We start from the raw sequence: 27,619 nt of genomic DNA, 5'->3' as shown, positions 1-27,619 counted from the left end.
TCTTGTGTGGCTGGCTGAGGGGGAATCGCGCGTCGCGTCGGCTGCCGGTCAGGTCCGGTTTGGGAGGCTTCGATTACGCGGCGGTGGCGACGACGACGACGACGCGGCGGCGCTCCCTTCTTCCTCTTCCCACTCCGCGGCTCTGGCCCGCTTCCGCGCGTTGACGCAGGTAGAGGGGCCCTCCCTGCCCGGGCCGTGTGGGAGGCGCCCGGTCTGCTCCGCGCCTGGACGTTCAATGCTCTCGGTGGGTGAGAGGACGACGGCGAGGAGGCGGCGGTGGCCGGGGCCTTTGCGGGAGGGGTGGATGAAGGCGCGGGGGGGGGAAGAATGGGGAGAGGCTGAAGCACGAGGGGGAGGGCCGCACAGGCGGGGGGCGTAGGGCGGGGAGCGAACGCCGCTTTGAGACCCTTTACTTCGATTGGGGGGGGTCCCGGTATTTGTGGGCTGCCTGGGGAAGGAAGTGGGGGGGGGGGCCGGGGTGGCGAACTGGGGAGCTGCTCGGTGGGGTGGGGGAGAGAGGGTGGGAGGGAGGTCAAGACATTATGGGGGTGAGCGTTGAGGGTCAACAGTGGATCTGCACAGGGCCCTTTTCAGGCCCTTCAGTTTTCTTTTGATGGCGCTGTGAATTTTCCTGAGTGAAGAGTGGGTGAGAGAGGGAGAGCCACCCTTGGGACTTTCGAGTTAGGAGGTTTCCGTGGTGGTGAGTGGGTTTAAGGGGAAGAATGGGAGGCAGGCTGGTAGGGAAAGGAGATGAGGAGGATGCGGAATTTAAAAGGGCATGGGGATTGGGAAAGGGCCATTTTCATACGCTACTTCCTCTGGTGGTTGTGCGACTTGCAGTGAATGGGGCCACGCTTGAAATTTGGAGTAGGAGGAAGCGGCGTCTGAAGGAGAGAGTGGCTAAGCTTAAGGCAGACACTGGGAGCCGGCAGGCTGGGGTGCTGGCAGAGGGGGGGATGTCTGGGACTGGGTCTGAGAAGCTGAACTAGAGGAGGGGCCTGGCCTGTTCGAGTGTGTGGAGAGAGATGTCCATCATAGTCATATATTTCTTCTTAACGTTTGTAAGCCTTTTTTTTTTAGTGGTTGCTTATAAAATGGGATGGAAGATTGATTGTACGGTTAAAGGGAGGATTGCTAAGGGGATGCAGTGAGGAAAAAATGGGAATACCACAGGAAGGTTTGCAGAAATGGGGTAGGCCAAAGGGAAGAGAAGGCCTGATTTGGTGGAGGGAAGAATAGTCTTTTCAGACCTCTTGGTTACTCTTATATATTTATTTTTACATTTATATCCCACCTTTTCTCCATGAAGCTCAGAGTGGCATGCATGGTTCTCTTCCTTAATTCATCCTCACAACAACCCTGTGAAGTAGGTTAGGCTGAAGTGACTGGCCCAAGAACATCCAGTGAGCTTCATTGCTCCGTTGTGAAGGAGGATGGGCAAAGTTGTTGATCTGTGGAGGAGTGGTGAAGCTGGCTTGGCCTGGCCTAGGGGCAGTACTTTGTTTTAAAAGATTATTTTTAAAAGAGTGGTCATCATGGAAAGGAAATGTACTGGAACAGTGTAGAGCTTTAGCAACATGTGAAGGGAGGAGTCCTGAAGGAGCAAAAACTTTGGATTTGGAAGTAATACAAGTCCGCCAAGGAACCGAAAGGTAAAGGGACCCCTGACCATTAGGTCCAGTTGCAAACGACTCTGGGGTTGCGGCGCTCATCTCGCTTTATTGGCCGAGGGAGCCGGCGTACAGCTTCCGGGTCATGTGGCCAGCATGACTAAGCCGCTTCTGGCGAACCAGAGCAGCGCATGGAAACGCCGTTTACCCTCCCGCCGGAGTGGTACCTATTTATCTACTTGCACTTTGATGTGCTTTCGAACTGCTAGGTTGGCAGGAGCAGGGACCGAGCAACGGGAGCTCACCCCGTTGCGGGGATTCGAACCCCGCTCACCCCGTTGCGGGGATTTGAACCGCCCTAGGCTCTGTGGTTTAACCCACAGTGCCAAATAAACCATTATAGAATTTTTAATAAATATTATACCCCAATAGGTGATAAACATTTGTAAATAATAGGTATGCTATCTTTAGAATGATTTTCTTTTTGTCTCTTGTTCTTATGGGATAATTTTTTTTTTAGTAGCCCAGAAAAACATATGTACAAACTTGGTAAAGGAGGGTCATGGTGTTGTGGGGGATACTTAGACAAAAAAGTGGAGGCTTAAGGAAGGATTCGTAATTTGGAGGGGGAAAAGGGAGGGGCTGCTAGACCACAAGGAATCAGTAAATGTTATGATGGGGAAATGCTACAAGGAAAATTGCAGGTTAGGTAGAAGCAGTAAGAGAGTAACAACATAAAACTGAGCCTTAGGACCAGACCTGTGGAAGGATGGAGGAAGTGGGTGTGTACTGAAGAATGTCTCCCAGGGGACCTACAAGTCTCTAGAAAGGAGGAGAGATTATGCAAGTGAGCATCAAGGCTGGAGCTGCAAAGATGTTCCTATAGCTTTGGGAAATAATTTGGAAGCTAAGTGGAGGTTTATGGAAGGACTGTGTAGGAAATGCAGATGTTGAGAAAGGTATTTACAGGAACTGACAGTGTTGAAAGACCAAGGAGAAGAATGAGTGTGTGTAGGAAGAGGTGGTGGTATATTGGAATGGAGTGCAGGACAAAGCCTGGAGTACGCATGCCACCACATAGTTTAGAGGTTTATCAAGGAAAGCTGGAGCAGATTTGACAGAAAGAAACAGAGGCAGAGGTTGCTGGGGAAATAAATGGGAAGTGAGGTTGCATTGAATAGTCAAACCTAGAGTGAAGGAGTACAACGAGGAAGTGTTAGGTGATAAAAGACCAATATGGTGTAAGGAAGCATAGTCTAGTTAAATCATTAAAAGGGGAGTCTTTGTGCTGGAAATAAGTTTCTTGGGGGGGTGTATGAGATAAAAGCACAGGACAGCCCTTGACATTTGAAATCTGCTGGCATCCCCTGGGTTTCGTTGGCTATGGTTTGTTACAAACCACTTTTTCCATGTGAAATAACTATGTATGTGTAATTTTGGGTACCTGTGAGCAGACTAGCACTTTTCGCAAGTTGTAGTATGAACATTCTCTCTGCTTGTTGAATGAACAGGGAAGGTTGTGACTCAGAACTGCAGTAGTAAGGAAAAAAAGGCACCTCCCTATGTGACTCAAAGTGCAGAAATGTTATCTTCACTTAGACTTCTGTGGGGTTGGAAAGTCTACAAGAGGTGGGAGTTGAGGTCTCAAACTAATAGATGATTTTATTTGTGGTAGTGAGGAGGAATCTTTTGAGCATGCCATGGTTTAGCTATAGAATGTCTAGATACGACTAAATTGAAACAGTTTTCACTAACGCTTTGTGAAAAATTTTCAGTATACTGTCCACATTTTGTACTTTGTCCTTCTATAGAACACTGCACTAGTTAACTGTTGAGGGGCCTTATTAAGGAATAGAGCTGATGCGATTGTAGTGTTGCTTGTAATTTTTTTAAATTAAAAATAACCTCTTTAGGCTCCTGCTTCTTTTAGCATCAGAATTAGAAGAATCTTTATTTGCATCAGCCACTAGCCATAGCAATAAAATATAATGTACTGATTCTTTTTGCATCTTTTCTGATATTGTGATATAGTTTTACTAAAAAAAAGTGGTGTCTTTGACAGAGACACTTTACTGATAAATGCTTTATAACAGGGTGGACAAAAATGATCGACCAATTTAGGTGAAACAAATCTGATTTTACCAAATTTAGTTTTCAGCTACAATGTTTTATTTTACATTTACACTGGTCTAAAATTAAATCTGAATTTAAATAAAAATATTTATTAAAACTGGATTTTTGACTCACTTATAAAAAGCTGCTTTTCTTTCTAAAAAGAGAATGGTGGGGAAAACATACTCAGTTATCATACAACACTACTGTTCATCTCCTTATATTTTTATATTGCGAGGAGATGACTGCAGGTCTCTATGCTTTCTTGGGAGTAAGAAGCTCCTCTGAAATTGTGGGATTTAACATCAGAAGTAAAGTAACATGGGATCAGGCAGCAGCACAAATCTAAACGGACAGGGGGCAGACTATAATTCAGTTTTAGAACATATGTCTGGCCTGTAGATGTAACAGTTTCAGCCTCTGGCATCTCCAGGTGGGGCTGGAAAAGACCTTGCCTGAAACTCTGGAGAGCTATTGCCAGCCAGAATGCAGTACAGAGCTAGATGAAAGAGTTGTCTTTCTTGCTATAAGACAGCTTCCTATGTTTCTAAAGTGAAGAGAAATTTTATTTTTTTAACAAGTGACCGGGTTGCATTCTCAAGAAAAAACTTATTCTTTCTAAATCCACATAATTGCTCTGTAGAAGTGTATAGTGTGTCCACATTTAGATAATTTTGTGGACTACCAATAGTGATAGCCAGAAGTGCAAATTGTGTGTCTGTGTGTGTGTTTTTTCTTTAAAGTATCTCTAACTACCAGATGTTGTAGGCTAATAGAGTGGATATTGATTGTGCTGTGGTATCTGGCTGGCCATTTCTGATAATCAGAATGCAGGGGATAAATGGAATTAGTCTAATTAGTGGATGCAGTCTGGTCTAACATAGTACTATGTTAAATAACACCATTCTATAAAAATATCCCCTAAAATAATATTTTGGGCTTGATCTCCCTGCTATAAGTTCCTTATATTAAACTTGCTTTCTGAAAATAAATTGCACTAACTTAATTTTCCGTGTGACCTGGAGGACATCAAATAATTAGTCATTTGGGTAAACAAAACTGCTGTTGACATAGGTCATAGAAGCTGGTGGGTGGGTCATCAGGTTGCTAGAAGCTGACATCTGGCTTTGAATGTTGACTGTAGAAAGATTGGCTATTTATAAAAACAACACTTTCCATCCACCTACATATTCTACCCTCCAATTGGAAATGTAACTGGGAACACATTCACATAATTGGAAGCTTAAAATTGGGAATCCATCAGCTATCTTCTAATGATTTTAAATTTAATTTACTTTTGAGAATTATTTGTGTTCTCTTATTTTTAAATTCTGGAAAATGCTGCACATTTCAGAATCAGTTTATGAAATAAAAATGCAGCAAGTGCTTCCCAATTTTCCCAACTCTCTGCCTCTGTAAGAAAGTTTTGTCAATTAACCTAAAAAGTGTAACTAAATTATTTTGTACGTCGTCACTTTGGTATAAATACTGGAGTGCTCCAAAAGGCATGCTATTTACATAGTACTTTGAATCAGAGAGAGAGAGAGGGTGGCACTTCATAAATACTAACAGAATTTGGATCTCAGGCCACTTCAGAATTGGCCTTTTTAGGGAATCTGAGAAAAATAGTGCTTGTCAGCATGACACCTGTGGACACACTTAGGTGACACTGATGCTTTTCCTGGTGCCTGAAAGGACCATTGAAATGTGAAAGAAGCATTTTACTGTAGCCAGTTGATTAAGCTGCGGTGTGTGCATAGTGCCCATTACAGTTTCTAAGGTTTGTAAATGTACCCATGATTCCAAAAGGGGTGAACTCTGATGTAGAAAGAGCATGTCTATACGGTATAAATAATGTTTCTTTGACACTCTAGATTACTCACGTTAAAAGTATTTAAGGGGTAGACTGAAGTGGACAGTAACCTGAGACTGTTAGAAATATTGTGGAGTTTGCACAGAATACGGCTTGTAAAGGTGAATGAGGAGTTTGTGATACAGTCAAACCTCGGTTGTTGAATGTAATACGTTCTGGAAACCTGTTCGGCTTCCGAAATGTTCATCAACCGAGGTGCGGCTTCTGATTGGTTACAGAAGCTTCCTGTACTCAAGTGGAAGTGGCATTGGACGGTTGATGTCCGAAAGCCAGAGCATTTACTTCCAGGTTTTTGGCGTTCGGGAGCTGAAACGTTCCAAAACGTGGGCGTTCAGGAGCCAAGGTTTGACTGTAATGGGACGGAAGTGGGCACAGTGACTGAAGGATAGGAAATTTAAGGTGAGATGGTGAGTTTGCAGTAGAAAATGTTCTTGTGCACATCCTCCTCTGCTCCATCTACTGTGGATATCTACTTAGTTCAATTGATGAACTTGGTAGCAGTTGGGAATGAAATGTTTGTCCAAGAACTCATCTAGGATAATGGGATCACATGCCCTTGTTGCTAAGCTTTCAATAGCCTGCCAGTTTTTGTTTCACTCACCTGTTTTTTATTTATAAAAGTAACTGACATTCCTTCTTGGCAGGTGAAGCATGGAAGAGTGTTGCTCTTTGCTAGCCTGGTCAGCTTCACTTCCTCTGTAGTCAGTATGGGAACCAATCATAGTAGTAAAGCAGAAAGACTGCTCAGCTTTGCTAGTCAAATCTATTGAAGGAAAGCACCAATGTTGGCCAAGCGAATGGTTAAAGACAAGGCTGTGTTTAATGTGTATGTGTTTTGTATACAGGCATCTCTCTCTCTCTGGGCCTGGAAACTTGAAAAATTCAGGGCACTTGGTTATCAAAACCTGTAGAAATTTGATAGCACTGCCTGGAAACTTCAGGCAGATCTAGCCACAGCTGGAAAACATTTATTTGTATCTGGTCATTTGTGACAACATTGCTTTCCATTTTCAGCACTTCAATTATATTTTTTTGTAATTGCTTTCAGGCTGTTAATCCTTAAACTCACTGTTCAGCACCAGGATTAGGTTTTTGCATCTTGGATTGACCAGATTAAAGCTTGCAGTTCTATGAAAAAAATATAAATATATTTTGTGTAGAACCATTTTAATCTCTGGCACCAAAATGAGCATATGTATGTTTTAGGCTGCTTTGGTTCCAAGGTTGTAAAAGGGAATGAACAAGAATGGTACTTTTTCTGGGGGGTACTCAATGGTATGCACTGCTGGCACCTTTTCCCTTAGAATAAAAGCCCTGTTTAAAAGTGTGGCACTTACTGTAACAACTTCATGGTGAGTACCAGCACCCTTTTTTCTAGAGGAAAAGCACTGAACAATAATGTTAAAGATGACCAAGCAACTAACAGTAGCTTTTGTTAAGTTATTGCAAAAGGGCTTCTTTGTTAAGATTCGGGTAGTATTTGGGTAGCAGATTTCTAGAAAGTGCACTGTTAGAAAAGTAGAAATGGAAGTTGTTCAGGATTACATCAAACCACAAAATTACATTGAAATTAATAGGCAGTGTTAGTTGAGTTTCTCAAGGGCATAGGCCTGCAGCCTAATGTGAGCAAACTGCATTATACAGTATAAGGCATATAAAAGAACTTCGGAGGAGGAAGTGCATGGTTGCATGAATGGACAAAGAGCAGGCACCTCTGTCCATGTTAACCAGCACCATGAAACTGTTGAAAAGCTTGCTGCTGTTCAGAATCTTGGCAGACTCTGGCGTGTATTTATTATTGGCTTGCTGAGATGTGACAGTATTTGATCATGGTAAAATTATATCTAACAACATTCCAAAACCTGTTCTCTTATTTCTGTGCTATTACAAGTTTAGTTTTAAGAAACAAGGAACTTTTGGAGATTTGTCCCTCAAATAATTTTTGCTGCTTTGAGAAAGCAATTTTTACACTACGCTTCATGGCAGTTCATTCTAAGCATATGAAAAATAATCAAGTGTGGAATTCATCTAGAAGTAAAATGAGTTCAGATAAGCTAATCTTACAAGAGGTTGCTTGCCTATACTGGAGGGTAATCTCTGATGAATATCTGACAAATTAGCAGGTTTTACTTTGTACTATGTTGTTGTGCTATGCTATGTTGAAAGGTGATCCAAATAACCTTTTCCAAAGTATGTCTCTTGCAGTCCTGGAAAGGTACAGCTGGTGCAGTCCGTCTTATGGCCTCAGTCCTGAAGGCAACAAGCTGAAATGCAAGCTGCAAGGGGGTTTTCAAAGACAGGGAGTATTCTTGGACTAGTTCTGTTTGCAGTAGGAAACTGAACTAAAATTGGGTAAATCAGAAATGTAGGCATCTAGTACAGATGAATTTGTTACTTTTAAAAGTTTATGGGTCAGCTAGATGCCATTGTAGTGATCCTGGTTAATCTCTCCTGGACAGCTGTAAGCCCAGTGCCAGGCTGTTGGCAGGTTGCTTTATCTCGGACTCTGCTATCTGTGATTCATGAGATGAGACTAATGGCCTGCCAGGCCACGTTTATATAAAGTTTCAGTCAGTGTGTAAAAATTATTCAGGTCCCTTCCCAAGCTTCTCTGGGTTCCCCAAATCACAGTTTACAAAACTTCCTTGTGTTCACCCCAACTCTGCTTGTTAGTGTTACAGAACTCTAGTTGTTCTGAAACTGTGTGCGATATCTTCTTTTGGGCCTGTATTATCATCTGCCATTTATGTATAGCTTCACTACATGCTGTTCTTTAATTGCTACTTCCCAGGCAGCAAAAGGCTCTCATGTGCACATAAATTTATTGTGTACAAACCAGCCTACAAAGAGTAAAGCCCTGTTTTAGGCTTCATTTGTTCTAGGGCACAATAGGGATGAAACCTGGTATCTGCTTTGCGTTCCTAGACTGAATACTGGACTCCGCAGAAGGTGCCTTTGTGCATGTTGATAACACATTTTCCCGACTCTGAACTACAGGTTATTTGCTCTCTTCCCACACTTGGAGAGCATATGGCCAGAGATCTAGCACTATTTTCTCCTTAAAAATTAAACACCCCATGCCATATAATGTGCAGTCTGGTCCTTTCCCACAAAATTCACTTCTGGTTCTGTTCAATCATCCTTTTATAGCCTCTTTCTAAATATATTCTCACCCACCTCACAATCAAACAAACTTCTTATTCTCTCGCTTAGTCCTAGAATTCAGTAGTAGGGCTGAACCCAGATTTGTAACTTGCCTTGGGGTCTTTGGGATAATAAAGCAAAATAAATCTCTTTATCCTTGGGAGACTGTGGTAGGGTTGCTAGTTCCCTTCAGTTTCATCAGTAGGACAATAAGTTAAAGCATTAGTTAATTTAGCGTGGTCAGTTTTAATTGGTGGACAAATTAAGATGTTGAGTTAATTTTGAGGCTTTTCTGATATATTCCTGAAGTAAGGTTTGGGCATGTATATAATAGCTGGATGTTAAGTAGTTGTTACCTTACACTTGAGTATCAAGAGGTTTTGATTTTTAATAAGTGGGTAGAATTAACAATTTGACTTGACAAGCATATGTGGATTATTTTATGTCACTTTAAGATGTTCTGTGGTTTTGGCAGGAAAGAGAATTAACTTGAGATGCTCTTAAACAGCTGCAAATATTTTTTTTCTGGATGAATTCCTTTGTAAGACCTCTTGCTCTTAAAGTTGGCTTGATAATCCAGGATGGTAGTCAAGGAACACTTTGTCAGTAGGAACTATGTTGCTCTTAAAACCTTCATTGCCAGGGAGTTGATACCCACATACAGATTTTCAGTTGTGCAACCGCTTGCTTAATAGCTAGACCTTGGGAGTAAATTCCCATGTATTTGGGAGAGCTTTGCCTGGAGTGCAGAAATAAGGAAGACGATCTGGGAACTTTCCCTTGATGTAAGCAACTTACCAATATCCTCTCCATTCAGTTTTGACTTCACACAAAACTACTGGTTTTTTCATTGTTAAAAAGGAAATAAAAATGGATCTCTTCCTCTAAGTATTACACAAAACATCCAAAGTTCTTTGGCACCTGTTTATTATAGCTGGAAGAGAAGAGGGGCCAAGCTCCCAACAGCTTTTGTTCTTCTGCTTAATGGGCACACCAGACTGTTTTTTGTTTCCATATTCTGTAGCTGCAGGGCAAGTGATGGTTTTGATGTAGTGATAATGCTAAGATTCAAGTGTAGCATTCTGTAGGAGAAGATTTCACAGTTGAATCCAGTTAATATTCCAGAGCTCCACTCACACGTTTCAGGTGGTGGTGGTGCGGGGAAGGCTAGACCTCAGTTAGGTGATTGAGCACACCTCTGTCCTTGCCCCAGACAACTTAACTAAAATGTTGTCTTGTTTTGGAGCATCACTTAATGGAGGCAATTAAGAACCTGCAAAGGAGTGACTAAGGGCATGCCAGTGGCCCACTGTTATCTGAGTTAATTTTTTAAATTGTATTTTATTAAAATTCTATGGACAGTGAATAAAGGCACACATGACAACTGGGAGAATCTTTTCTGTGATTTGCCCTCCTGCTTTTGAGTACATAATGTAGAATTCTTCTACTTGGTAACATGTTGCCTAGTCACCACTGGTGACTAGAAACTGCCCCCTCCCCTGGAGACCAGTTGTTAACTCAGAGCCCCAGATTTGCAAACAAACTTTTGGACATGCTTCATGCTGTATTGATTGGATTTTGGTCAGTTCTTAGACCTAGTACATCTGGACCAGAAGCCACCTTTGTTTTGCAAAGCTCTGCTGTTTTTATCATCTTAACATTGATCAAGATCCAGTAAATGAAGGCAGAACCTCAGTCAGTAGATTTGTCTGTATTGTGTGACTATAGTCTTTGTTTTTGGAAGGAGATTCTACCTCTTTCTGTGTACATTTTCCTTTCCTTAAGGCCGTCAGACGGTAAGGTGTGAAATAACTCTAGCTGCCTGTTATTTTTGCTTCTACCATGTGAAATCTATTTGAGGGCTAGCTCATAGTTACTCAATGGCCTGGTTTGGGCTGTTATTTAAGGCTTCATAAACCATGGTTGATGGAACAAAGGTCAGGGCTTTGCATTCCTCCCTTCTCCTGCTGGCTTTGGTGCAAAGATGCTAGCTTGTATTGAGCTAGAGTACCCTGTTGTGTTTGAAATGTGCAACTCTGGCTTAATATATGTTACCAAATCAGGAATCCTGGCTTATTTTTCTAGTTTGTTATCAGATACTAAATCAGAGTTCCCTAGTTACAATGTAATAAGAAGCCTTCAAATAAATGCCACACACTCAGCCTCATAAACCATGAATGACCATCTGTCAAGCCAAGGAATAAAAAGACAATTGATTACTTCTTCGAAACACCTTTACTTCACAAGTTTGTGGACTGAGCTCTGCCAGTGAAAACACCTTCTGGCCTCAATTCTAGCAAACACTAGCTTAGTTTGAAAGCGGAAGGGAAGAGTTGAGAACTGAATGTTCATTAGATAAAACTGTGAAGAGTAAATTGGTGACAATTTGAGCCAAAAAAGGTTTTGATCAGATAGGATCTGTGAAAGGGAGCCAGTAATTAAGTTACTGTGTTTGTGGCACTGACCTTTTTGTGTACTCCTGTGAACATCCATCCATGTATACTTTTTTAAAAAAACAACCTGTAATTCTGGAACATTTGATTTTTTTCAAATTCCATTTTCTAATAATAATAATAATAATAATAATAATAATAAATTTTATTTATATCCCGCCCTCCCCAGCCGAAGCCGGGCTCAGGGCGGCTAACAACAATCAAATAATCAGTCAAATAATCACACAATCTAAAAATATTTCATTATAAAAATTAATTAAATCAAATTGATGGCAACCAATTAAGCAAAATTCTGTTCAGGTTGCCAGAGGAGGGAGTCAGGCTGCGCCCTGACCAAAGGCCTGGCGGAACAACTCTGTCTTGCAGGCCCTGCGGAAAGATGTCAGGTCCCGCAGGGCCCTAGTCTCTTGTGACAGAGCATTCCACCAGGTTGGAGCCGCCGCCGAGAAGGCCCTGGCTCTAGTTGAGGCCAGCCTAACCTCTCTGAGGCCTGGGACCTTGAGGATGTTATTATTTGCGGACCGTAGGTTTCTCTGTGGGGCATACCAGGAGAGGCGGTCCCGTAGGTACGAGGGTCCTAGGCTGTATAGGGCTTTAAAGGTTAAAACCAGCACCTTAAACCTGATCCTGTACTCCACCGGGAGCCAGTGCAGCTGGTATAATACTGGATGAATGTGCTCTCGCAGCGAAGACCCCATAAGGAGTCTTGCCGCGGCATTCTGCACCCGCTGGAGTTTCTGGGTCAGTCTCAAGGGCAGCCCCACGTAGAGCGAGTTACAATAATCCAGTCTGGAGGTGACCGTCGCATGGATCACAGTGGCTAGGTCAGGACGAGGGAGATAAGGGGCCAACTGCTTAGCTTGGCGGAGATGAAAAAATGCCGCCTTTGTTATAGCTGTAATCTGCGCCTCCATAGAGAGGGAGGTATCGAAGATTACACCCAAACTCTTAACGGCCGGTGCTGGCACTAATTGCACCCCCGCAAGAGATGGGAGTTGCCCCCTCGATCCCATATCGTCCCGCCCCAGCCAGAGGACCTCTGTCTTCGAAGGATTTAACTTCAACCGGCTCCCACGTAGCCATCCAGCCACAGCTTCCAGACATCTGGTCAGTGTGTCTGGGGCCGAGTCAGGATGGCCATCCATCAACAGATAGAGCTGGGTGTCATCAGCATACTGATGGCAACCCAGCCCAAAACTCCGGACAAGCTGGGCGAGGGGGCGCATAAAGATGTTAAAAAGCATCAGGGAGAGAATTGCACCCTGAGGCACTCCACACACCAAGGAGTGGCGTGATGACAATTCCCCCCCAAGCACCACCCTCTGTCTAAAGTTTGAGATTCCTCACTCTCCCCACAAAAAGTGGTTTTTTTATTTGTATGTGTTAGTAGGCAGTTTACTAAAATATAGTAACCTTTGTGAATTCCTCTAAAAGCCTAGTTTGAACAATACAATTTTTCATGTTAAATCTGTGCCTCTAGATAGCCCACACTCAATTTCTTAAAATGTTTCTACCTTTGTGTTCTTTCCCAGCTTGTAAGAGTTCTATAGTAGTTGGACCATGATACCTGATAAAGTCTCATGTAAAAATTAAAAAAAGTATTACAACTAACGAAATTTAAGTTTTTCTGATAGTTGTTGACACAGTTGCAGGTGGATTCGCATTCATTTTTGCTGAACATCTTGCTCAGCATTCCACAGGTGAATTTTTTGCTGTCATATGTTGGAAAGGCACAGCTGAGGAAACTGAAGAGTAGGTGCATAGTCTAGGCTTGGTTGCTACCCATGAGAAATTTCATTCCCATGGAGACTACAGAAGAGAACCACAGCAATCATGTTTATATGCAGGCTTCAGTGTCTTCTGTGAACAACAGCAGTTATACTAATTCATTGCCTCTTGCATCAAGTTTACATAATTGAATCCCCAGTGCTAAATTGACAAATAGATGCTTTGCATTCCATACCCTTTAAATTAGAAAGTTTTCCTACTACAGTGCAGGCTATATGTCTCTGTACAACTTCAGGACCTGGTAGCACTGAGACTTTGTAGGATGATGGACTGTCTGTGATTTGTTCCCTGGCTTAAAAGATTGAACTCTATTTTTATATGCTTTTGCACTAATGATTTACTGGTTTTATGCTATATTTTTGTTTTAATTATGTGTATTGTTTTATGTTGTATACCACTTAAGAGATTTTTAAACTACTAAGCAGCTTTTAAATAATATGGACTCTGAGTGTGGGACTCTGCCTCACTCCCTGCCTTGGAAGTAGGCTTTGAGACAGAAAGATGCATATGCATATGCAGCCTCCATCATACAGCGTGGGTTTCTTGTATTGGAGCTGCTTGTTGGAAATCTTCCTTTCAGCATTGAAAACCAGTTATTCTTTAAGGTTAGAAGGGAAAGACCCACACAGTTCTGTTTCTGCAACAGGTGAACATGAGATTAGGCTGCTTTCAGCCTTTCTGAAATTTTTATTTGGAATTCCCATGTTGTGAGGACTAACATACAGTAATTTTCACATGTAATAAATTTTGTAATTTGATGTGGATGCTTGGTAGCCCTTTCCAGGACAAAACCCATCTGTATTAACCATGCAGAATAGTGTGGAGGAGGATACTGTTTGAATGTTTAACGGGAATATGTAACCAGGCTACATAAAATCCTTTCCTTGGTGCATTGTCTTAGCTGATATACGTCATAACCTTGGTAAGGATCAACACTGAAGTGAGCAGGTTAGAATTTCCTGGTATTTGTTTTATACTGTGCGTCACGGAACAATTTGCCTTGTGAAAATGTGAACTGGATTGCTCTTGGCTTTCAAGTTCCTTTTGGCACGACTTGTGTGCATGTGGTTGAGGCAAACAGAGCACTTAATGAAACTTTCAGCTCACATGTTTGAGTTGAAACCAAATCTTCCACAAGCAGTTTATGAAAGGTAAAAGATTTTTATGGATAGCATTTGTTTCTTGATATGTATTAAGGGTCATATTTGCCATACTTAAGGACTAGTTCAAACTAAGTTGTGATAATTGCTTGAATCTGCATGCAGGGGAAATAGTGCTGTGTGTGATTCGGAAACCCTAGGATTGCAATAACAGACAAGGCATAAGGATCAGATAGTAATATGAGTGCTGGCCTTGATTAATCAGAATGAGCATACAGATCACAGAAATGTTGTTTCACTTCGTTAATATATATTGTTCACTCTATGACTAAAGCAATTTCAGATACTTGTTTGCCATTTGAAATCTTAATGCTGTAGGTGTTTTGATGCTTCTGTACATATAATCTGTGCACAGCTGTCTCTAAATATGAATATTTCCCCCTCTCTTAGGTTTTCCATTCGAATCCACGTCACACATTTATGGCGATTCTGAGCGTCAGGGCAGATTTCTGCCGGGCCCAGCACAGCACCCTGGCTGACAAGTGAGCTGGGGGCCAGGGTCCTACGTGCCATAACGAAACTTTGCCTTGAAGACTCCAGACACCAAGACATAAGCCTCAAATATATGGGGATATTTTCTGCACATTGGACACCTTTTCCTCTTGGTGACACTAGAGAAGCAAAGCTTGGCCAAACACAAGTGGAAAGAAGATCTGCCCTTAAATTTTCTTTGTGCCTCACCAGTGCCTAAATGTAATAAAGGCTGCCTATTTTGTGCATGTAGTAGGGCAGAGTCTTGAGGAGAACCGCCTGTAGTAATTGAGGCTGAAGTTGAAGTGCAGCACGTTTTAAGCAAACCTGCTTTTCTTGAAGTGAAGAATCATCTTAAAGAACTTAACAAGGAAAGCTCTGATCTATCCCCAGACACTTTAGTGATTTTTTAAATGTTTTCTGCTGTGAAACGTTGCAAGGTTTGATTTTTTTTTTTGGCCCCATCACTCCTCCTGCCACTATGAACCGTCCCGCTCCAGTGGAGATTACTTATGAGAGTATGCGCTTCCTAATTACCCACAACCCAACCAATGCAACCCTCAACAAATTCACAGAGGTAAGGAGGCTATCTGTATTGTATGTTTGAACAGGCAGCCAAAGAGTGCACAAAAGATGCAGGCCAATGTAGTAGTCTACCTAGATGAGTGGTTTTCAAATTTTCTTCCGAGAAGCCTAGTGGAAGTGGGAAGCTTATCAAGGACTCTTCAGTAGAAAGATCAGTAATGGTAGACAACTGTATCCTGCAGTTATTGAGACCAGATTCCAACAGATGATAGCTAAAAGGTAACTTGCCCAATATTTCCAAACTTCCCTGGCAATACACAGACATAGAAATTGCTGGGTGAGTTCTAAAGTAAGTTCTTGATTAATGTGGGACTAAAGTAGGGCCTAGTAGAGAAATTCTCTAGAACTCTTATCCAAAACCCGCAGTCCCAGGATTTCTGGAGTGTAAAGCTGCAGTGACTCATCTTGCATGACCTATTTCTTTCTGGAATCCCCATGCACTAGGTCTGCTTGCTAGTCTTTCTCCCCCTTCACCTCTCTTCCTGTAGGGTTACCCCCAAGAAAAGGCACTCTTCAAGCAGATCCCCTTGCCTGGAGCCCGCAACAGTATGTGGGTTGAAACAAGTTAACACATGAAGTATGAAATATGAAAGCAGGGAAGGCCAGAATATAAATACAGTGTTCACACCTAGTCCAGGGATAGTCTGGCCATTGATATGCCATGACTGTAACTTTGTTACCTCAGTCAACAGAGTCAGCAGGAATCATGAGAGAAGCAAATGACCGGCTTCATGGTCTTTCATGATTGTTTACATAGCACATACACAAACATTGTGATTCTCAGTATATCACCATGTTGAATATTATGAAACCGTTACCATGATGCGGACTTAAAACTGATTTTGGAAAATGTATTGATACACCATCCAGCCCTAGAAGGCACAAGACTGCACTTACAAAATTGACATACAAAGTGTCCTCCTCTCTTTTCATTCATCCTGTGATAGCCTCTACACCAGATACTGGAATTAATCAGTGAGACTTAATTGTGAGGAATCATTCAGACACTAATAAATTTGGGGTGACTAATCACCTGAGAGTTCTTCAGGGTGATGTCACAACTGGGGAATTTTGCTCTCATTGTGTATTGTGGGCAGAATGTATGTTAAAAGTAAATTAAGGGATTTTGAAGTTCAGCTTGTTTTCTTTTCACGTTTTGCAACTAAACCAGAGTTGTGTTTGTGTGCTTCAGAATTTATACTTGTATTGCATTTCCAGGAAGCCAGAAAACAAGGCTGTCCTTTAGACCAGAAATGTCTGAGGCTACATAACCCAGACAACCACATGCTTCCATTTAAATAAGATTGGGGTGCTAACGTTGCTGTTCCACTTTGCCTTTGTGTTCCTTTTTCTTGTTTGGGCCACTTTACAAGTAATACTTTTCAGTACTTACCTCTCTTTTAGCTTGTAAAGTGTTAAATGTGTTTTCTTTTATGCTACTGTATGTTCTCCCTCTTGTTTTGAATAACTCGCCTCCAATTTAAGGACAAGGGTGCTACTTAAACAAATGGGATGGTATCCAGCTAAGTCTTACTTGGAGTGGTCATGACTAACTTGGGTCCATTAATTTCTGTGGATTTACTCTGAGCAGAACTTGGTGGATACAACCTAGTATGATTAATGTTGGATATCACCTACTATGCTTTAGATTATGTTTTAGATGATTTTGTGCTGCAGATTTAAACTTTTTGAAATAAATACTATTATTCAAAGATTTTCAAAATATACAGATAACAACCATGGTAACAAATATTAACAATAAATGGATTCACAGTACCACTGCTGCAATAGTGTGCAATGCAAAGTCAATTACATTAACCTAAAGAGTATCCAAAATTTGCACACTTAAACTTAACCAGTTGCAAATTAAATAATGAAGGAGAAAGGAACAGGCTTTGTGCAGCTCCCAAGGCTTTTAAGAGCTCTGTAGTTACAGCTGTTTTAAGAGAAGACGCTCACTGACTTCTCAGTCTGTCACACCCATTGCTTCATTGTGGATCCTTCCATTGGCAGGCCATCCTTTCTGCTTATCCTCCTTTACACCCTGCTGTTTCTGGACAGTTGAAGTATGTGCAGCAGTAACTCAAGGAAGAGATAGTTTTCCTTGGAAGGCTGCCCCAGGCTGTCACCTGTCATCAGTTATTCATACAGCTTTGCATGCCTCTGGAAGCAAAGGTATTTTTTCACTTGGTATGAAAAGTTGATTTGACTTTGTTTTTTTCTAAAAGGAGCTGAAGAAGTATGGAGTGACAACCTTGGTGCGTGTCTGTGATGCTACCTATGATAAAGCACCAGTTGAAAAAGAAGGAATTCAAGTTCTGGTGAGTATAAAGTTCTGAGAGGGAATTATGATTCAGCAGAAAATGGTGGGTCTTTTTGAACTGCCTAGTGGTCTGTCTGGGCTAGCCTGCAGCTGTGGAACTGTGCAGTACTTGGGCATGGATTCTGGGTCACTGAGCAATCTACAGTCCTGCCATATCAGGTGCATTCAAGTATTTGGCTAATCAGTTTAGGGGATTGAGTTCCAATGTCTCTGTGTTTCTCTAAAGATAGACTTTTGTGAGTGTTAACTAGATAAACCTTGCCAGTGGGGATACCCATCCGCCTTCAGCTTTAAAGCCAGGAACAAGTGTGTGTGTGCATGAGAAAGTGAGTGCACTGGCACAGCACTATGTTTTCTTGGCTGGAAAATGATTTTGTCCTGGGAGAAGGAGAGAGAGAGAGAGAGAGAGAGAGAGAGAGAGAGAAAATTGAAGTAGTTCAGGGCTGGGGGAACTACAGAGGCAGCAAAGTAAGCCGCCTTTGCTGCCTTCACTGTCACTAGGTAGGCTTGATGATGAGCCCTCACCAGCATTTGACCAGAGTTTTCTTCCACTCACATTTGAGCCGCCTCCCAGCTTGTTTCCAACAACCACCCCCGTAAACAATACCCCAACCCAAGATTCTGTTCATCTGCCTCAGCTTTTGTAGCTGGAGTCGGTCAGGGCCCTTCCCTCCCAGGCCAGGTGGCAAAGGCCTGCAAGGGAACAGGTTCTTCAGATGTCACAGCCAAGATCATCTCTTGTGTCAAGCAATGCCTGGAAAATAATCTCTGCTGCAGCATGAAAAGGTAGTGATGAGAGAGATCTATGTTGCCTGATACTCAGACTACACTCTCCTAGAGGTCAACAACAACATCTTGGGACTGTAGGCCAGCCCTTCCTCTTGCCCTTGTTTTCTCCAGTGTGACAGAAGAATGGCCACTTATGGTGTCCTTGATCTGAGCAACTGCAACAAATAGCTTGCTATGTATACCTCATTCCCCACCCTTGCCTCCACTGCCTGCAGCAGTAGTTCCGTCCATTCTGATCGGACTATCTCTAAACCAGTTCCACAGGATAAGGAACTCTGCCCAGATCTTTCCAATGCCTTGACTTACCTCTGGGCTCTTAATTTGCCAGCAAAACCTGAAAAAACTGTTAGAAGAAAATGGAAATAAAAAATCAAGCTGTCCACCAAGATGTTCTAGTCTCCCAAAAATTGTGTCACAACCATGCTGTGAGATAGGTTTGGCTGAGGGATAGCTACACTACCTCAAAGGATGGTTGTAAAGATAAAATGTTTGTCCAGACTTTACTTGTAGAGATGTTTAGGAGATAGGACACACAAAGCAGTTGCTTATTCTACCCTAATACATGGTAATAGGTCATCAGAATTAGACATAAGCTGATTGAACTGGTAGTGTTCAATACATTTAATGCAGGAAAAGGCAAGGGAGGTGGGGTGGATAATGCTGGCATTGTTCCATGCCAGCTGCTGACACTTCACAGGTTCATGTGTCTGATTTTAAAAATAGCTTGTCTAAACAGTAGGCATGGCTTAGGAAAGACAAGGTTGAATTATCTTCTGAAAATGTTTCTGCAATATAGTGCCTGCAGAAAAGCAAGTGTACTTTTGAAAAACAGTAGACTTTCCTGAGGCTGCTGTGAGATCAGGATTGGCCCAAAATGCATGTCTGCTGTCATTAGGTGCTGAGCGATAACAAGCTGAGAGCGGAGTATAAGCTGAATGATTTGGTTGAACAAGCTGAAGTTCGATCTAGGAGACTTGTGTGGCCTTTGGCAAATCCTTTTGGCTCACCATCAGTTCCCTCATATGTAAAATTAGGATAATTGGGGCCAGCTTCACAGGCTTGTTGTGAAGGCAAATAAACATGAAGCAAATGTAGCACAATATAAATATTACTTCCAGTAGCAATGAATGGCAGCGTCTATGCTTCTAGACTCTTTTAGGGCTTGTTAATCTAAAGGGTTGATCTTCTGAGCTTTGGAATTTCCTCAGCGCCACTTGGCTTGTTAAAAGAAGCACTCAGTGCTTTCCTGGATCAGGCCAAGCTTAATCAAATTTAACTGAATGTCTGCTAGGGGGAACTTTTCATTTGAGTGATTCCACCACTGAATGTCAGTTCTTGTACTTCCTTTCATTTGCCCATTGGAAGTCCCCCTGGTGCTGGCATCTGGCCTGATAAGCTGCTGCAGTGGAAGCCTTGTTTAGCTGTTAACCTGTGAAAACCCCCAGGCTTTGCAGTCTCAGCATTGGTAGTCTTATTGTGGTGCTTGAGGTCTATTCTGGGAACTGTGATCAGTGGCTGACAGTTTCATGCTGATAACGTGTTGTTCTGTTGAGCAGGCATCTCAGCAGAAGAGATACAATGAAGGATTTGCTCTTTCCTTTCAGCTCTCAATGGATCTTTCCTCAGGGTGCTCAAAGGAAGACATGTTTTATCTTTCTGCCCTATTTGGGGTCATATCTTTTGTCTATGGCCTTGGCTCCTCCAAGCCTGCCACCTCTAAGTTTCCTGTTTTCTAAGCTCTACCCCTTCTGCTCAGAACACCTTTGTAGGGTGGTGTTCTTCCCCTTCCCTCCAAATCGTGAAAATACACTTTTGAAGTTTTGGTTTCCATTTTCTAATAAAGCAAAAGCAATAATGGCAACTATTAAAAAGTAAGAGAAGAAATCAAAGCAAGAAAAGTGGAATACAAAGAGAGAGGAAGGAGCAGTAATAATATATAATAATTATAATAATAATAATAGCATTATAATTCCGGGCAATTGTCCTTCATAAACATAATATCCAATAATGTTTTTCCATAGGAATCCATGAGAAGAGGGGGGCTGCCAATCATGTTCCTTAACTTACACTGCACTTAAACAGATAACATATTAAATATTTTGTTATGGCTAAAACAATAAAACTCCCTCACCCTGAGCCATGTGAACATTGTCTCCTGTCCCTCAAAAGATACCAGCCATTTCTCCTTATTGCCCTGTACTGTTTGGAACTACCTCCTAGAGGTGTGCTACCTTATGATCATCAAATCACTCCAAAAAGCTCACCTTTTCCTTGAAGCTTTTGGCACAGCCCTTTAATTTCAACATTGTACTGTAACCCAGCCTAAACATGTGCAACTGAAACAACTGCATATTGCTTCCATGTTTATCCCTGCCTCCCCTTCCATGTGTTTGATTTCCCCGTGTTGAATTTAAGATTATAAGCTTCTTGAGGCAGGAATCTTTCCTTATGTACAGTCATACCTTGGGTTACAGACGCTTCACGTTGCATGTTTTCGGGTTGTGCACCGCGCCTAACCCAGAAGTACCGAAACGGGTTACTTCAGGGTTTTGGCACTCGCGCATGCGCAGATGCGGTGCTGCAGGTTGCAAACGTGCCTCCCACACAGATCACGTTCGCAGCCCGAGTGTCCACTGTATTTTGTAAAGTGCAGTACACACTAAAGGTACTATAAATAAAATACTGTATTTTTTAAAATATACTATATGAACCAAATTAGCATCAAAACAGTGTATTGATGCCACAATAAAATGCAGACCATAAACGCTTACAACTGATATCCCTCCCAGATATCATATTCAGTATTCAAGGTATTGTTGTCACACACATGAAAGTGAGAGTATGCTTTTTCCCTTTGTTATTGCCAAAGTGGTATAATTAGTTGCCAAATTTGTTTTGTTTATTGTAAAACATATTTATATCACTCTTCGTTTAAAAATTCAGACACAACACACGGATAGTTAATTAAAATCCAATAAATACAGGTTGCAGGGATAACATTTTAGTGATAGCAGTGCCCAGAATGGGAGGGGAGAAAAGGAAGGTGCAATGATTCAGGCAGACTTGTTGCATCTGCCCAAGAAATGGGATGGTTACGGGTCTTCTGAAAACAAGTAGGGTGGCATTCCACCATGCTTTGAATACTGAGAGGAAGTAACATGTTCTGTCTCCTTCTTCCAAAGGACTGGCCATTTGATGATGGAGCACCACCTCCAAGTGAAATCGTGGATGACTGGCTTAACCTTTTGAAAACAAAATTTCGTGAGGAACCTGGCTGCTGCGTTGCTGTACACTGTGTTGCAGGGCTTGGAAGGTAAACTTCCTGTTCTTTGATTGGAGAGGTTGATTTCAGGATTTCCTGTTTCTTGCAGCTGAACCTGTGATTTGAGGTCTGTAGCACAACAAACCCACCAGTATATTGAGACACATTCGGTTGTCTTCTAGGATGCTAACTCATTGGTTTCAAACACTGCTGTCCTCTTCCCCAGCAGTTTTTTCAAGACTCTTAAATCAACAGGGATAGTTCTCATCTAACACCAACCCCATGCTGCATTGTAAAGCACTGCAATTAAATTTTAAGTTTTTTACACCATGAAGAAGAATAGGCCCTTGGGTTTTTAAGAGGAGACCTTTTAAATCACTAAGTTTGGCTTAGGCACTCTTGAAGCAAGCTGCCCACAACTAGGACAGCTGCAAAGTAGTAAATGGGTAGATAATTGCTTCCCTTGCAATCATGCTTGTGCACGAGGTAAGAATTGTAATCTGCTGGTGCGTGCTGTGGCTCTTGATGATTTGACCTCTCCAGTGACCAGTCATTTTTAAGTTGCTTATGATAGCTGCTGGCACTCCCTTCTTAATTGCAATTGCATTCCTCAACATGATCAATATTGTGAAACAATGCACTTGCTAAAATTGGAGTGCCAGGAACTGCTGCCCTGAGCTACTTTGTGCCACATGCCAGCAGGACTGTTAACATTTGGTCAATGGATCAGTTTATCAAAACATTTTGACCTTAAATATTCCCTTGATTAATTGGAAAATCTTTAAAATAAATATTTTAAAGTATTTTTAAAAACTGCAGGTGGCAGGTACTTTTCTTTAAGATGCATCGCCCATCTAGTCTCAATTATAGTTGATAAACTTTTTAACTGAAATATGCAGACAGTGTTGCTGTCCTATATTGGGCACCCATAAAGCTATCGATTTCATACTGCACGCAGCATTAAACAAAGCAGGCCAATATTGTTCTGTAGCTGAGAGAGAGAGAGAGAGAGAGAGAGAGAAGCAGTCTTGGGCCCATGGCTGCACTAATTGGATCTATTTTTGAGAGGTTTACTGGACCTAGCTTAAATTTGTATTGATTTCTCTTCTCCTTCCAGAGCCCCAGTTCTGGTTGCCCTAGCACTCATTGAATGTGGAATGAAGTATGAGGACGCTGTGCAGTTTATAAGACAGTAAGTGTTGCCCCTCTTCTCACTTTCTATAGCTTTCTTTGCATTGAGCAATCTTCTGTCACAAGGTTGGTTAGCAGCTGCTGCTTCCTCATAGCATTGCTGAGCTTGTGACATACAAAAATGTTTGAGGCCTAGGCACAGTCCCTCCTTCTGGGTGGTGATTAGACAGAATTAGCTAGGCTTGTGACTTGGGCCACTTGGATATAACATTCACTTAAGAACAAGCAAGCTACAGAACTGCCCCCCCCCCTGTTTTCTTTATTGGGAAACTGACCAAGTCTTTTGGAATAGTGAATAAATGTAGCCTGTCTTGGCTGGCACTGCTGATCTTAGGCATTGCTTTGCTACAACCCAGCTAGTAGAAGTCAGTCATTCCAAAGGAATCCAGAGTTGGGGGGGGCTAGCAGGTAATGGAGCCCCCTCCTTCTGCTTTTAAAATACGAGGTAGATGGCTCTTAGGGCACATCATGCTTTTCTTTATTTATTTTAATGAGACACTTCGCTCCACATGAACTGTAGCCTGATGAGTTCACCTCAGAGCAGAGATAGGCATGTCAATACAGCCTGTGTTTGCTGATTATTGTATTCTTACCCTACCTTTCCTCCAACAAGATCAGAGTAGCGCACATGATCTCCCCACCCCATTTTATCCTGTATGAGGTAGGCTGGGCTGAAAGGTCATATCGGGAGTCATGTTAAAGTTAAAGCTTCAGCTTCAGCTTGTATATTTAAACTGCAGTTCCCTGTTTTGTCCAGTTAAGGCAAATCGAGTTGTCCAAACCATAATTAATTAAACCAGGATATTTAAACAAACATACCTCGGGTTAAAGTCGCTTCAGGTTGAGCGTTTTCAGGCTGCGCTCTGTGGCGACTCAGAAGTAACGGAACGGGTTACTTCCGGGTTTTGCCGCTCGTGGATGCGCAGATGCTCAAAATGATGTCATGCGCAGAAGCGGCGAATCGCGACCCGCAGACACGGGTTGCATTCTGCTCAGGATGCGAACGGGGCTCTGGAACAGTTCCCGTTCGCATCCAGAGGTACCACTGTAATGGACACTTTAATAATACGCTGAAAGGAGGAAGAAGGGGAGTGCATGAGCCCAAGGTACACTGGAGTGTGTTTTCATCTCAGCAAACCATAGATTTATCATATCTGACACTGGTGAATGACCCAAAGTCACATAATGAGTTCCATAAACTGAGTAGGATTTTGAACCTGAATAATATATTATTAATATATAATAATAATATATTATTATTTTTCCTCACCGATTAGAATTTGGCCGTCACTATTTAGGCTGGGTTCTTGGGTTACCTTGATGGTGTAGGAGCCATATCTTTCCAACACCACCGGGTAACATGATAAGCCTGGGGCCATATGAGTTCCTTAAGGCTCAATATAGGGTCTGGGGGGATCTCATCAGAATGAAAAATACACCTGTGTTTGGCAAACAAATTTGTGGACCTCCATGCCAGTGTTTAATGCATTTTCCAAAGACTGACACTAGCATGGGGAGGAGCTGCAGTGAGCTTTTCCTTTGTGGTTTAAGGCTAACGTTGCAGAAAAGAAAGAGTGACAGTAATGTAATAACTCTGTCTTAATTAACTAAAGCTTTTGTTGATCAACCTATTAAACTGATCAAAGCTTGCAGTCCTACTGATAATTTATAGATCCAGTTTCATCTGCATATGCACCTCCTGTTTTCTTTCTCTTGCCTTCTGCCAAGCTTGAAATGAAGCAGAGGTACCGTATAGGAAGTTAGGTGTGAGCTGTGCAGGCTTGGAGGTCTGTGCAGGTCTATTAAGAATGTCAGACAAACTTGCTGGATGATGCCAGGATCCTACTCTCACAGTAGCTCAACAGTTGCCTGTCGGAAACCAGCAAGCAGAATTCAAGCACCAGAGCAACTGGTATTGCTGCCTCCAACTGGAGAAATGCATTTCGTGTATGTGCTTGAGATCTAATGTCTTGGATGTGCTTCTGTTTCAGGAAGAGGAGGGGAGCTTTCAATTCTAAACAACTGCTCTACCTTGAGAAATACCGACCGAAGATGCGATTACGCTTCAGAGATGCCAACGGCCACTGCATTATGCAGTAAGGGGGTGGCCCTCCATGAAGTCTTGACGCTATCATGGCTGTCTTTTTGGACTCGTGGAACCTGGAAATGTAATTCTGGAGTTGAACGACATATTTACCGTAGTGGAGTGGGTGCTCCTCTGCCTTTGTCCCAATGATGATGATTGTGATAAAAAATAAAATTAAAAGTAAACATTTCAGTGAAGAATTGTCTTCTCATGTTGCAGTCTGAACATCTGCCAAGAGACGAGCATTATTTGAACCTTCTGTATTTTTAACTTTTTGGAGAGAGATAAATTAATAAAATGAATTCTATGTCTCAAGGAAAACCAGAGTATCAGACTGTGCAGAAACCATTGGAGCAGGACAGCATCCCTCACTTAGGTCCTAGCCCAAATTTATTTTTTAGTTTTGTACTAGTTATTCCTCTTACTGGTGAAAGATGGCAGACAGAATTTAAGGAGCGCCTGTATAGCTAGTATGTGGTTGGCAGCCTTAATCCCAAGTGGGTGTTCCAAGAAGTGCTGTACATTGCGTTTGCAGCTGACAGGCATTTGGGGAGAGTTGCTTTTGGTAAACCTATCACAATGGGTCAAAGTCCTTTTCTTAACTGAACATTTTCAGTTATCATTCAGTTAACATGTAAACAGTCATTTGAAATGAAGGATGGCCTACTTTGTAACCCTTGGGACTCTGTAACTGAGGATCTGATCCCGCTAAAAGAGTCATGTGTGGATGTCCAAATCACACGCATTAAGCAGGTATTTCAGATGGGATCCTCTGTGCTGAAATGTTGCCCACCATTTGGCTGCAAATAGATTTCTCTAAATAATTTGGACGTTGGCTTCCTGCCATTTAGGCAGAAAAACTGACACAGCATAGGAAGAGAATAGGCATGTGTGTTTGATTAAGATTAAAACAACTCCTGTTATAAAATCTAGATGGGAAGGCTGTGTGCTGCTTGTCTGAATGATCCTCGCCTCTCTGAAGGGAATAAACTTGAATGAAGTCTAGTTCTAATAGGGCTTTAGTGCCCATTGGCATCTCTTGATCTTGAGTTCTCAATGCCTATATTTTTCCAGACTGGGCTCATGTATAGTTTACTGTAACCACTGATTGCCTTGTTTCTGACTTTTCATCAGGTTCTTAAGGGAGCCTTGCTGGTTGCACACAACCAATGCCTCATAGGCATATGCTGTATTCAGAGTGTAATAAATACAGAAAATGTGTCCTGAATTTTGGTCAGAAGGGCAGAAGAGCATTGCTTGTGCTTAGCCAGTTTTAGGTGACCTCTCTAGGAAATTGTTTTGGCTAAGGTGGGTCCACAGTTGCAGTGCCAACAGAACCCGTGTCCCTTTCTTCTATTTTAAAATTTGTTTGGCTACTTAAAATTATGAATTAGCTTGCAGTTTAGTCTCTTGCACAGTGTCAAAGGCTTTGGTAAGTCACTCTCAGCAGCTCTTTCAGTGGGTATAGACAAGGCCTTACAGACCTTCTAAACAGGGCACTATTTCTGCGTTGCATCTGATCACTTAACATTCCCTTTAAACATTTTGAGTTCAGAAAGTGGATCACAGTCTTTAAAGCTCCATACAGACTTAAATCAATCTAATTGTGATGGTACTATGCCAATCACTTTAATTTGTGGGTGGCTTAATAGACTTAAGTCTGAAACTGTTGGCCACAAATGCCATCTTTCCTCTAAAATATGGCATATATTTGGGCTGGGTGTTGGCATTATATTTAAAACATGTAAGTGATCATAGTACCATGGACTGTGCGTTAAAGAGTGCTTATCTGGAACAATGATTATAGGTTAAGAAATGTGGAAAATAACAGGTTGTTGAATTTTCCTCCTCATCTTCTGTCCCATTTTGCCCTAGTGCACATAAAGGCACAAATTGTCCTTGTAACTAGTCTCACTTCTACAACACGTGTAAGAGTTTTTTGCTTTAAAAAAAGCTACAACTTAAGATGTTGTAGCCAAATATAAAACAGGCCCAGACTTGTTGAACAAGTGGATTACTTTTGTTTTTCCTATGTATAGTTTTGTTTCTCCCCCTTTTAATTTCACATCGATGTATTACAGTATATTAGCTTGTATTGCAACCTTAACAGAACTGAGAAGGTGGGGCGGTTAAGCGCACAGGGATGCACGTTCTGTCATAGAGTAGAAATGCTAGAGCTTCATTGTGAGTCGGGCTCAACAGGCACAAACATTTCTGGTTCAGCACTTGGAACACAGTGCAATAAAGTTCTTACTGTATAAAGTCTCCTCCCTGGTTCTCAGTGAATTTTGTTTACAACTACTAGCTCTGGTGGTATGTCAGGGCAAGTAACCTGAAGGTGGTGGTCCTGTGAATTGGATAGAGGGGGTTTGTATGCACCTCTTTAGTAGAATAACCATGCCAAACTGGTACAAGATACTTTCTTCAGACAAATAGCTGTGTGTGTCAGGTATGCAGTCTGACAAAAATTGATCCAGGAATGAGCACTTATCTTTTGCTGTGCCTCTTGGTATCTGGGAAGCTAGGAATGAGATGCACCATGATCAACATCAGATTTTTCTCAGGTCCAGGCTTTGGCCTCATGCTGGCTTGTCAAATGCAAGAGCCCAATGATCCCCTGTACTGACAGAGCCAGTGTGATGTACTGGGTAGACTGAGTTTGAGGAGGCCAGGATTGATTCATATTGCTAAGTGATTCTGGTAATACGATGTTAAGATGATGGTTGTGATAAAGGACAGTCACATGAATGGTGCCCTTGGCACCTTGCATGA

General features: G+C 42.0%; 1 protein-coding gene across 1 annotated transcript; it reads left to right on the top strand.

Moving 5' to 3' along the window:
• PTP4A2 (protein tyrosine phosphatase 4A2) lies at positions 1-27,112 on the top strand. The gene is made up of 6 exons (XM_082229453.1): positions 1-244; positions 14,531-15,188; positions 17,425-17,517; positions 21,491-21,621; positions 22,688-22,762; positions 24,753-27,112. The coding sequence occupies exons 2-6, from the start codon at positions 15,093-15,095 to the stop codon at positions 24,859-24,861; spliced, it is 504 nt and encodes a 167-aa protein (XP_082085579.1). The 5' UTR covers positions 1-244; positions 14,531-15,092; the 3' UTR covers positions 24,862-27,112.
• Positions 27,113-27,619: the final 507 nt, after the last annotated feature.

Source organism: Podarcis vaucheri (assembly GCF_965113315.1).
Source record: "Podarcis vaucheri genome assembly, chromosome: 7".
NCBI lineage: Eukaryota > Metazoa > Chordata > Lepidosauria > Squamata > Lacertidae > Podarcis > Podarcis vaucheri.
The sequence above is the reverse complement of the archived record's forward strand: the minus strand, read 5'-3'. Positions and strand labels throughout refer to the sequence as shown.